Below are 12,829 nucleotides of genomic sequence, written 5' to 3' on the forward strand. Positions count from 1 at the left end.
ATCTTATATTACATTCAAACATCAGATTTAATTCCCCAGTTTTTACACCTTACTGTGTGTGGTGCTTGCAGCTCTGAATAATGTTCTTGTTTGGTTAGATTTATACACATACTAAAAGGAGAAGTAACTGCAGCTGTACAGTTGTCAGCTACAGAGCATGGCACAAATTGCAGGAATTCACAGTGTGGGCTCTGCACAGAGCTATGCAATTCTTTAAAATACTATGAATAATTCTACAAAACACTGCAGGATCCAGCTCTCTCAACTGCATTACAAGAGATTCCTGAGTCCTCTTGGAATGCATGATTGGTGTGTATGTGTCATTACGGGTCAGACTGTTGTGGAGGAAGAGGAGTTGCATATATGTTGGATCTCAGACATCAGTCATGGTGGGTTTGAGTCTCTTGTGACGCGGGTACAGTGCTCAGTGTTTTGTGTGGTGCGATACACCAACGATGACAACCTTCAGAAAGTGGAAAAGTGCTCAGAAACAGCAGCAGACCTCAAAGCAACTGCAGAAATCCCAAGAGGTTCCCTTCTTTATGTGGGGATGCTGCAAAAATGTTTTGTCATTGCAGTTCCCTCAGCACCTTCATAAACTTTGCAAAGTTAGATGGTTTTTTCTTTGTTCTCATCACCATTCACCCTCCAAATGCGTTATTCAATCCTTCAGGTTAAGTGCCATTACTCTGACTCGTTGCTGCTACAAGTCTGCAAACCACACAGAACTGACAGAACTGCTTCTGGGTCCAGTTTCATTTATTAGTATTCCACATACTAAACCTTTTACCTGCAAATCCTAATGAATACTTCAGTTGCTAAGTCATCTTCCCCTTATTGTATTATTCCTAAATTAGCCATAAAAGTCGACTGTATAAGAGCATATATCTGCCAGCAGTAGCCTGCCGCTTTACACTGGCTGACCTGCAACAACGCGTGCAGCGTTCTCGGGCTGGACTGAGGTTCCAACACGGTGTCTCAAGAGCTGACGTTGCCATGCCGTTAGGGTAACGGCGAGGTGCCATCCATTAAAGCCCATCCCCCTGCCCGCTCCGAGCCCTCGCAGAGCCGCGGCCGGCAGCCCCGCGGCGGGACGCTGAGATGGCTCCCGGCGGGCTGAAAGCAGAGGCCGGGGCCGCGTGGGCGGAGCTTCGGGGCCCGCCCCGTTCCCTGGGCAACGGCGACGCCGAGCCCAGCAGCATGGCGGCGGCGGGGCAGGTATCCTCGCTCACTGCGTTTCATGCCGCCAGCCCACAGCCCGCGGGACCGCGGCGGGCAAGAGGCGGGCAGCGACCGTGCTGTTCGTCTAGCTGTCCCCGCGCGTTGGCACCCTCTCGCTTTGTCTTGCTTCTCCTTGATCTTTTAATTTAAGAATTTAAGTGTCTTCACCAAGCTCCTGAAAGCTTAAAAAGAAAGGGTGAACGTTAAAATGCTTTTGGAGGATAAATGAAGGCAGCGTGAGTGTGTATTTCTGCGTGACCTTGTCACAAAAGAGCACGTAGCAGAGAAGGCCACCTGCCCGAAAGCAGCCGGGGCCCTTCCTGGGCGCAGCCACCGCCAGGGTGTGTGCGTCGGTTGGCACCAGGCTGCCATAGCAACCGCTGGCACGAGAGCTTAATATTTAGGTTTCCTGAAATGAATAAATCCTCTGCTGTGTAGAATGCATTATGCAAATGCTTTATGAGAAACACAAGTGGTTCTCACTGCATTCTATCTATTAGTGTTATCTGTAAATACTATGGCTGTTGGGAGCGGTGAGCAAAAGGCCGCAGGGTGTGCAGTGTGGGAAAGGACAGGCTGTCCAAAGGCTCAGGGACACGAGTTAGCAGAGGGCTGTTAGTGTAGTATGGATAGGTTGTGGTTAGACTTGATGATCTTTGAGGTCTTTTTCAACCTGAACAGTTCTGTGATTCTTTGATTCTATTATTTGAAAAGTAGAACTGAAATTTTCCTCTATTACTTCACAGCTTTATAGAAGGATTCTTTATAGGATTTTTTTTTCATGTATTTTCTGTACTGAAGTTTGTGTGATATGTGATAGCATGCCTTTCTGATAATTCCAGCTATCCACTGTCACTTATTTTTATTGCAAACTCTGCGGATGTGTGTGTTTTTATTGTTATATTATTATTATTATTTTTTTATTATTATGATATAGCTTTCAATTTTGGCTGATGCTAGCATGTTCTGTGCATAAGCCATAGCAAACATGTTATTTTGCCACTGTATTTGCCTCTTGAGAAAATCTTGAGAAAATTCTTTTTGAATTAAAATATTTTTATAACTGCTCAGACTTCAGCAGAAATCGTATTACAAAACCTGAATGCCGATCTCAGCAATTCCTGCTGCTGTTTTCTTTTAAAAAACGCTTTCTGTTCCATGTAGCAGTCTGCAGCAGTGAAAAACATTAGTAAATTTGGTAACTCATATGCCTGAGCATTTGGATTGCACATGTTTTCTGAAATGCATTCTGTTATTAAGAGGACACCATCAGCCTCTGTAATGGTCCTCCCATACAGGCATTATTTTTTGCATTTGGTATATCTGCCCTTTTCTCATTTGAATACTGTTGAAATTAGTGATGCTGTTGTGTATTTCCTCGTTTGACAACAAAATAAATACTATGACTAAAATAGCAACTATTGATTTTAACTTCTTGTTATGGGAGCAGACAAATGGTTTGGGTTTTTTGTTGTCTGTTTGTTTTGTTGGTGATGGTTTTTGTGTGTGTGTGTTTTTGTTGTTGTTTTTTAACATATAGGAACAGTGAATGCATTTCTGTTTCTGCCTTAACCATTAGGTAGACAGCTTCAAGATTTTCTGCTTCTGCTGAAGTATTTGACAGCTTGATAACAAAATGCATATAATAATACAAATAACAGCCTGTGTTGCTATTTTTTTTTTATTCCCATTTTGATTAAAGTTGTAACTGATATGCAACACTGTTTCAGGATACATCTGTACTGCTGTCAGCAGTATTGCTCAGGCTGAGGTAGCTGAGCCAGCTTTAAATAAACCAGCTCAGTACTGGAAACTATCTGTCTGTGGCAGCAGAGAGTTCAGTCCAGTTTCATTTCCCCAGGGGTGAGGGCAGGAGGATCTCGTTCCTTACGCTTCAGGTAGCTGATATAATTTGAGAGAGCTGGCAAGGCATTCCTCTGTGAATATATTTTTGAAAGTCAAGATTTTGCAAAGCGTATTGTTGTATTTTCAAACAGATGCAAATAACTAACATCTTCAACCAGAGCAGAGGTCTCATCCCAAAGGACAAGCCTGCTTCCTTTCGGGAACTCTATTGCTAATTTCCATTTTTGTGTTTTAATGTCTTACCGCTCTGGAGAGGCCCTCACCAAAACTGCAGATGCTGGAGTGGTTATTTTTAGAATTCTTCCCCACCCAAATACAAAGCTTTTTGCAGCTTGCTGTTTATTACTCTGCTGTTATTATTTTCTGTTTCACAGTGATTTGTAAACACTGGCTGAGGAATTCAAGGAGGATCTTGTTCTTTTGTTTCAAAAGATCTGATTTGGTATTTTGATTTGATGATGTTGACAAGAGGTGCCCAAAGCACTTGGAGTGACATATTGAACAGCTTGAAATATATTATACATTCAAAACAGCTAGAAATTATTTGAAGGAAAATAAAGGATAAAGGGAACAAATAATTCTCTTGTAGTAGTTTATATTTACATTGGTTAAGTCTATTGCTGACTATATATATTGGCAGAGGCTTTTTTGGTTCTTTTTTTTTTTTCCTCCCCCAACACATGAGGATAGTATTATCAGAATGAAATCACCTTGGATTGTTTCAGTCAGTCACAGCTGCTAACAGTAAAAGGAAAGGTAAATTTATCACCATATCAGTGAACATGCAAAAAAACAATTTCCCTTTGATTTTTCAGTGGTGGTTAAAGACAGCCATCAAAAGACAAAGCACAATGGTGATAAACTTTTAGTGGGGGTGAGGTTCTGCCCCAAAATAATTTTTCCATAAATACAGGATCATTCAAGTTACTTTAGGTCTTTCTCTGTTTTTGTTTTTTTTTTAAACTACAGAGGCACTTCTAATTTTAAAAATTTATCTTCTAAATAATGTAATTTCTCTCCCACAGCTGCTCACCAATCCTTTAGAACTGTATTTTCTATTACATGATACCTGCACTTACTATGGACAGTGTTGGCACAGATGCACCCTAAAAATTAAGAACTTGAGGGTAGGAAGGGGTGTTGTTGCTATGGAATAGTTACAGAGAGTAGGTGATGAAATGTACAGTGAGCTTTCACCTTGCCATGTAAAGTGATGGATTTTGATGTGCATATTATGGAGCTTCATCTGCAATACTGAGTTACAATAACTCAAGTCTCTCTTAAGTTTAAAACACAAGCTGTAGTTAGATAAATAATGTGTTTCCAAGGCTAAACTCTTTCAGTGTTTTGAAAGGAACTATAGGAGACTGTACAAAGTATGTGGGTTTTTTTTAAATATTTATTTGTAATCTTACATACTCTGTATATTGCTACAATACAAATGTATATGCTAAGACTTCTGCAAATTTTCCTAAAGGCCCTTTTTGTTATTTGTAATTCAAAGAATGAGATGGGCCTTAATGATAGCATGTTTGGTGTGCACAGCCTATTGCTATAGTGTAGGTGGGAAAGCTTCATGCTATAGTAAACCAGCTACAGGCAGGAGGAAAATACTTTTTGGTCAGGCCTTTTCTGACATGATGAACATGGTCTGATGCCTTTTAAGAAAAAGCGAGGGGTCTTTTGTATAGATTCTGGAAATTCAGATATTTTCCAGAGTATTCAACTTTTTGCCTGCTAACCTGTCGCTTAGAGCGTGAACATAAGAACTGGGAGGCAAAAAAAAAAAAGAAAAGACTACTGGTGAGCCTGTACTACTGGGCTACGAATGTGGCTTTGAATGTTGGAGATGTGGAGTGCAGGGGTTGGAAACTTCTTTTCTCTGCTTGGTCCTCCAATCCCTTTGTCCCTTCTGCCCATACCTGGCTTATAGCCATGGATGAGAAGCTGGAAGATTATCAGAACACAAATCGTGTGCCTTGAACTTTCTTAAACTTTTTTTTTTCTTTAATAGTGTCAAATGCATTATCTTATACTGTTCATCTGGGGTGATTCTTGTGAAATGGTAACATTTTAATAAGTAAGATTTTAACTGATGAACCAGTGAACTGTATGCTGCATATATAATGGTGCAAAAAGATATAGTGTTGTATCCTATGCATTGGACATCCTGAGGGAAAGAGATGAACTTCCTAGGAATCAGTATCAATTATTCTTTTAGTTCTGCCCTCATTGCTTCTAAAAAAATCAATTTTTCAATGGATTTGTAACACCAGCAGTCACTTCAGTGCAGCATTCCTATTTTTCCTAATTATTCAAAATTATCTTTCAATAATAGTATAATGTTACTATGTTGAGCTACTTATTCATGTTTTCCTAGCTTGGGCTGGAAGCCTCAGTTATATCAATAGTGCTGACTGCAAAAGTGTTGCTTCTTATACTGCATCAATTACTGCTTATAAAAACAAACCAGTGCCATGTTCCTCACTGTCTGCAGGAAGCCTTCGTTTACTTGGTTCTTGTTGTTCTAATGAGGCATTCTATCTGAGACTAACTTCCTTGCAGTTAGAAATGATAACTTTTAATGCTAAAGTGCATGGGACAGTACTCGTGCTTAATTAGAAAGAAAAACTAGTTTGTCCACTACATTTCATATTGGTTGCTCTCAGCCTTGTTTCATCAGCCGTGCGTGTAATTCAGCTTGTCCCAGAGATTTAGGTATATTTTGCAGTTCAGCAGCAGCAGGGGGAGTAGTGTAGCTTTCTTTGGGGGCTCTCCTTGACCAGTGCTAGATTTAGGTGGCAATTAGCCCAGAACAATGCTTTTCAATCTAAAATCAGCTCACGTTAGGAAATCTTCCACTTCTTTCGCAAACTGAGATAGAAATGTTGTTCAGGCTTCACTTTGCTGTGCCTCTGTAAAGCCCCACAGGTTACAGATACACTTCCTGTGAGTTAATAATTTTTGGGTTTTATCCAGGATGTAACCAACATCCAGGCAGGGTACAAACTGTTAACCTCTATTCCTTGTGCTTTATGTTGCAGCTACATTTTTCACTCATCTTGTTGTCCACCTATGTAGACTGCTGATAAAGCCAGCTTGGATACAAGCATTTGGTGAAAAGTCATTTCGCAGAGCAGTCCCTTCTTAAAACTTGAAAACACTTTTGGGTTGTTTTCCTTTTATATAATATTCAGAGCTCAGCAGGACTTAGTTAAAGTTGATAAAGTGATGCTATACATAGTTTTGAGCTTTGCTAGGATTGTGTCAGAGTATAATTGGTTCTTCTTTAAATAACTACTGATAATCATTATCAGCAACATATCATTTTAACAGCCTAGAGATTGTCCAGGCAGATAGATGTCAAATGTAGTTTTGACTCTCTTTATAGATGATGATTTTATAATGTGCTTTCACACTTCATTCTATTACCTAGATGTTATATTGTAAAAGTTATTTTTTCCAGTGTTTTATGTATTTCATAGATTTCTTACCAAAGTCCACAATGAAGTGATTTTGGCCAGTGACACACACTAAATAAAGTGTTGTCAAATATTTTTTAGAAGACCACTGCATAGTTTTTTCAAGATCAGTTTGCTATCCCATGTGACATGTGCACCATCGTATTTCTGGCAAGGAGCTGTTTTCTGTTCTGTGGATACACAGACCTACTCTGAAACATTTTACTCTCAGATTCTTCTATGTGCATCGCTGTATTGCAACAAACATGTTGGAGTTTCTTGGCCTAAGGAAGGAGCAAATGTGGACAGTAAATTCCCAAAGTGCAATCAAGAAGTATGGGGGGAAGGTCAAATAGTATGGTAATGTGCATGTATGCCCATAATGCCTTAAGCATAGATTGAGTATAAAATTTAGTGACTGTACTATCCGCCAAATCTAGATTCTGGGACAGTTTTGTACATTTACATTTCTGTTGTTTTTACTTATAAGTTAGTGACATATTGTGAGCAGCACAAGATTGAATTACATTCCCACATGAATTTAAGATAGAAATACTATTTTCCATATATCTGCCTAGTGAAAATGTTTTAGGGCATTTTGTTGCCACTGTATGATTATAGGTATGTTACATTTCTGGCATTTGTTGAATTAACCCCTTGCCTACTGCCTCAAAATCAAAATGTTATTTAGATAAGCTACTGACATAATTAAATACAACTTTCAAAATTATACTCATATATATGTATGTGTGTGTAGGAAGAAGACCAAGATCAGGATGCTGTAGGTGGACAGAAGACTATTAATCATACATTTCTTTCTTTTTCGCAAATTACTGCTTTGTCAGAACAAAATGTGGAAGGACTTCAAAAGTAAGTGGCAATGTAACAAAACTAGAATTCATGTTATCATGAAATAAAATTTGTGTACAAATTGTTAGATTTATTTTGTGATAGCTACCACATTAATTGTTCAGTTTAAATATGTGATTTTAAATGTTTCATGAAAGGTGGGAAGAAATGTCATTCATCTCATATCTACTTTGTTTTAGTGTTTCCCATATCTTTTGATTTTTCTATTTTTTTATTATTATTTGATAGGTACTTCACACTGTTTGGTTTGTGGGTTTATATTCTTTTTAAATATCCTGTATATGAAATACTAAGATGTAAATAAGCACAGGCCAATACTGAGCATTTCCATAAGTCTCACTTAGTTAAGTCTTTTGCTAAAGCATTTAGGATCCTTTAATACAAGCTACTGAAAAAAAAATCAGAAAGGTTTTAAAAGTTTAGAAAGGGATGGAAATGTGAAGAGGTAGGTAGCTGTTATGGTGCACTGGGGAAATAGGAGGCAGCCAAAGACATCTGAAGTAAGCCCATGTTGTCTTCATTGTAGCAAAACTCTCTCTTCTTATTAATGCTTAGTAGGAGCTAAGTTTAGGAGACCCAAGTTCAGCTTGAAACCTTAGACTTATATTTTTAGGATGGGATTTCCAGAAGTGCCCAAATAATTCGTGAGTGCTTGTCTCCACTGGCAAGTTCTTAATGAATTAAAAGCAAAGGGCTGGTGTTCTTAACGGGTTTTAGGGGAGAGAACAAAGCAAAACAGCATACTGTCTGAATACACTGAGTGTTTGAGAGATTAAAATATGATTCTCAAAATATAATCTTTCTCTGTTTTAATGACAAAAAAATTCTTTATCTGATGAGATTTATTTTCTTTAAAGGAAAACTGGAAAAATTATTTTTCCCTATAAACAATAAGATTTCTATTTGTTTATTATTTTCTCTTGACTGATGATCCGTTTCTTCAGAGGAGGTTGAAGATACAACCATACAACTCACCAGAGACTAAAATATACTTAGTGACACAATTTATTGTGAAAAATTTTCATGAAGATTAAAAAAGAAAGCATTAAAAGATCATATGTTCCTTTTTTTTCTGTTTCAGCTGATCAGAGGAAGATGTGTATTAATTTATATACACACTTTACAAGTGAATCATGAAGTATGTGCTACATCAAACAGAAAGGGATAGTTCTGGGGAATTTTAACACCAGAACAGAAATTTTGTTAGTTTATCACAGTGCATCATTTCTGTACAAAAATGGAGGCCACAGCAAAGGCTGGAAAATCAGAAGAGATTATTTAATTCAGTATGAGATTTTTGAAGTCTTATGTTCTCATATATTGGAGTTCTATACTCTGTAGGATTTGAAAGCCTCCGTGGAGGAGGAAAAAGCAATCAATGTAACTAAGAAATCTAAGTCACCCATAATTTCCTGATCATTTATAGATACCGTTGTCTGTGACATGCTTTGCAGAATGTTGAAAAGATGAGTTCTGGCATTGTTAGCAGCATCACAGAAGATCTAAATCCCTGAGAAGCTCTGATTATGAAAACACAGAGTTGGCAGAGGCTTCAGAAAGAGAGGATATGGACTCTTTCAAACCTTGGAAAGTTCAGCTGGCCACATTCCACTTCTATTTCAGTACATAGTTAAGTGTTTTTAACCAGCTTGAATGTGTACAGCAGTACAAATTTGTTATGCAGAACAAAAGAATACATGGTTTTAAACAAAACTGATTGGATTATATGCTTTACTTTCTTAGCTGTTCAGGCTTTAATTAAAAAACAACAACAGCAGTCATTTTATTTGACAGTGTATCTCTACTAGCCTGGTGAAAACCCTGAAAAAGTAAGTTCTTTATGAGTAGATCTGAGGTTAATGCTGTTATTAGGAAGGAGTGAGAAGCAGGAATGAAAACACTCTTATATGGAAGGAGAAACTGATCATAGCTGGGACCTGTTTTGTCAGGTATTGCTAAGAAACCAAAGGCTGCTCTAATGTAAAACTTCACTATCTAACAATATAGCTAAAGTTACATTGGAAGAATTGCAAACTGAAGTCCTAGCCCTGATCCTCTAAAATCTCTTCATGTGGAAAAAGGCATATAATTATTATAAAATACGTGGTTAATTCCACAATTGGACAGAGCAACATAAATTTGTCAATAACAGCATGGTCTCCTAGAAAGGAATGTATTTTTCTCTAATCATTGCTTTTTTTAAGTAGGCGAAAAAATTTCCAGTTTACCAGAAAAATAGGATGAAACTTTTCCCAAATGCCTTGACAATTATGAAAGTGGAATACAAATTTCTAAGTATGTTAGGTGCTTTAAGTAATTTTATATTATTTACCTTATTTCTAAATTATAATTTTACTTCACAATCTGCATGAAAAATAATGACCAAAGGGAAACAAGATCTTTTTAATATTATAAACTTATCTCAAAACAAGAATGTGTGACTAATTATGTCATTTCACTCACCAAACCCCTTCTTCAACACTTACTTTTCTTTTTGTGTGCATTTTGCATGCATCTCTTTGGGTTTTTTTCATCTTTTTATTTCATTAGTGATATCTTTACATTTAATTACTGTCTGTTGAAATTTATAGTCGCTTATTTACTTATTTCGGTTGTTGTTTTTTTTTTTCTTCTGGTCAACAGTGTTTATATCTAGAAATAGATGAAGCAGAGTTCCTGTAAAATATGTACATGTATACATGTAATATGGTCATAATAGATATATAATCATACATTAAATTTTGAAAGTTTACAAGTAGAAACTCTGTTCTTTTACTCTGATATCTCTTTCAGAAAGCTGGCAGAGTTTCTGAATTTTAAACAATTAAAGACATCTTTGAAGGAAGCTATTCTGCTAGATTATTATACTGCAGGATTTTGTTGGGCAAAAGAAATGAATTTCAGTCTCATGCAGATGTCACAGTACATGGATCTCTTAAACTTCCTGTTAGAGAACCTCAGTGGTAAGTATAGTTATAAAGTTATAAAATAAATACACCTGACGTGGAAGGCAAGAATGCTTTCCAATCATTTTAATAAAGTGGTTTTTAACTGCAAGTATTGGTAAAATGATTTGTTTTCCTCTTGAATACTGTTCCTTGTACTTGGTAATAATTTTCCTCAAAAGACAATTTTGAGAGGACTGTAGTCTGTTGAGTAGAATGTCTCTCAATCTTTGTACAGTATGTGCTAGAAAAGGAAAAGGCCCTGAAAAGATCTTATCATTAGCTTGTTAAAATAAATAATAATTGCAGTAGAGTGAGAGCAAAGACCATCTAAATTCCAGTGCCAGCTCTCTCAGTGACTGTCTCACCATAGCCTTGGGCACATTTCTCTGCTGTTTGAGATATTCAGTACATGCTATAGAATTACAGCAGGTGAATAATATGTATTTTGTCCTTGGAGGTGAACTCTCAGGCAGCTTTCTATACGGCAAATTCTGTACTTTGGGCACAAAATGTATGGGTTAACTAAAGAATAACGAGGGAAGTATACTGTCATCACTGCTGAAGTTGAAAAATTACAATGGAAGAAGTTTTAGCTCTTGTGGCTATGAGGAAATTTGCAAAAAAGCCTGTATCTTGAGTCTGGTGGGAACAAAATATCCAGAAAAAAATTGCAGCAGCTTCCTCTCAAAACCCCTTTTTCTGAGATCACAGCGCTTACTTTATATTCACTTTGAAGGTAATTATGTTGAAAAGAGTCCATCCCAAAGGAAAAGTGAAAGGACTCAGTGGATCCATTCAAAGTAAAGATGAATATTTAAAATCAAGCCCTTAATAATTGTTATACTCTTTCATGGTAGTTTAATTCAAGTACCTTTTCGTTCTTGGAATTTTGACAGAATATGTATATGCTTTATGATCATTGGAATTCCAGTTGTCCTTCCTGTCTCCAGTGAGAAAATATCTTAACATGTGCTAACTATATTAATATAACAATGGAGAATAATGGAAACACGTCACAATTTAGTTTTATGAGACTGTGATGCACGCGTACTAGACTGGCTGGTAACACAATGGATTATTAAAGATGACTTACATTTTTCAGGATCTTTACTCTGGCAAATCTTTAGGTCTTTGATCTGAAATTTTCCGTGGCAATGGCTGCCTCAGAGCAGTTCAGCGGGCTTCGAAACAAGGCAGAGGTGTCCCAAAAAAGTAATGCCTTATTTTGAGGTTGGTTATTTATGTATGTATGTATTTATTTTCCCAAACAGCTCCACTACCCCTACACTTCAAAGTGTAAAGCAAGTGTTATGAATTTGGTTTTTGCTGGCCTCTGAAAATCCATTCATATTTAGCTAAGATTCTAAGGAAAGAAAATGCAGTTTGTAAAAGCTTACAAGAGGCTTCTAATAGTTTTTTCTCATAAAATTTCATTTAAAATTCAAAATTTCTATCTTACAAAGTATACTGTAGCCCACCCAGGACGGAGGTAATTTTCCTTGTGTTTATTGTTCTCAGCTGGTGCAACTAATAGTGAAATGCTAATGCCTTCTAAATTAATGGCCATTTTCTTTCCCTTTGCTACAGTGTACTCAAACAGCCTGGAAATGTAAGCTCATTTGAACGTAATAGCATGGAATGGAAAGAATAAATTTAGACAAGGAAGGTAGTGGAAACTCATTTGAGTCTGGTAACAGAGAAAGTTTCTAAACAGATGTTTAGAAACTTAAGACTGTGGTTGATTGGGTGAAGAGAAACAGTTCGAGAGCCAAGGCATCTTTGCTGCCTGCAAAAGGGTTTCTTATGGAGAAAGAGGGACAGAATAGGAACTGCAAACTGGACCCAGATGAACTACTTATGTGATTTGGGCTACCTTCTATACACTGAGGATAAAGTGATCCTTACTTCACAGATGTGTTGTGAAAGCCTTCCTAAGAGAAGCAATTGGGCCTGAAAATCAGATGTACAAGGAAAGGAAAAAAAATTTTGACTTACTGGAGAAAGGATCTGGGCCTGTGTGCTGTGACATCTCACAGTCTTGTTATCTGTCTTTACTTATCCACTAATTGTGATAGTTCTGTTTCTTTTTCTCATTTCCTATGGCTTAGCTTCCCTTTCTTCCACATTCTCTGTATTTCTTCCTAGTTATATTCTGCTGCCTCTGTTAATGAAAACTGAGGTGAAATTTTCAGGGTTTTGATTGCTGTATCACCAAAGGGCAAAACTATAAAAACAACAGTGTTGTAATTTTTTTAATTTGTTTTCTGTACAAAGAACCAGGGAGCAGATCAGTAGAGAATTAAAGCAATAAGGAAAATAAATCTGTTTCACTGCTGGTGGATATTTCCCCATCCTCCATTCTAGACATTTTGGACTTAAAAAGAACAAGTAAATTGTGTTTATAACTTTTTTTTTTTTTTAACTTCACAATTGCTCTAGTGATGGTGTACCCTTACATAAATT

The 12,829-nt window shown here is 37.1% G+C and overlaps 1 protein-coding gene across 1 annotated transcript in view; it reads left to right on the forward strand.

The window, feature by feature from the left end:
• Positions 1-1,200: 1,200 nt before the first annotated feature.
• The window catches only part of CABCOCO1 (ciliary associated calcium binding coiled-coil 1), a gene marked incomplete at both ends in the record, with an annotated part of 48,479 nt that continues 36,850 nt past the window's right edge, over positions 1,201-12,829 (forward strand). Inside the window, 3 exons of the mRNA XM_079535673.1 lie at positions 1,201-1,218; positions 7,306-7,418; positions 10,212-10,381. Of these exons, the coding sequence (XP_079391799.1) occupies positions 1,201-1,218; positions 7,306-7,418; positions 10,212-10,381 (301 nt within the window). The remainder of the gene's footprint in view (positions 1,219-7,305; positions 7,419-10,211; positions 10,382-12,829) is intronic.

This window comes from Tetrao urogallus (assembly GCF_951394365.1).
Source record: "Tetrao urogallus genome assembly, chromosome: 5".
NCBI classification, from domain to species: domain Eukaryota; kingdom Metazoa; phylum Chordata; class Aves; order Galliformes; family Phasianidae; genus Tetrao; species Tetrao urogallus.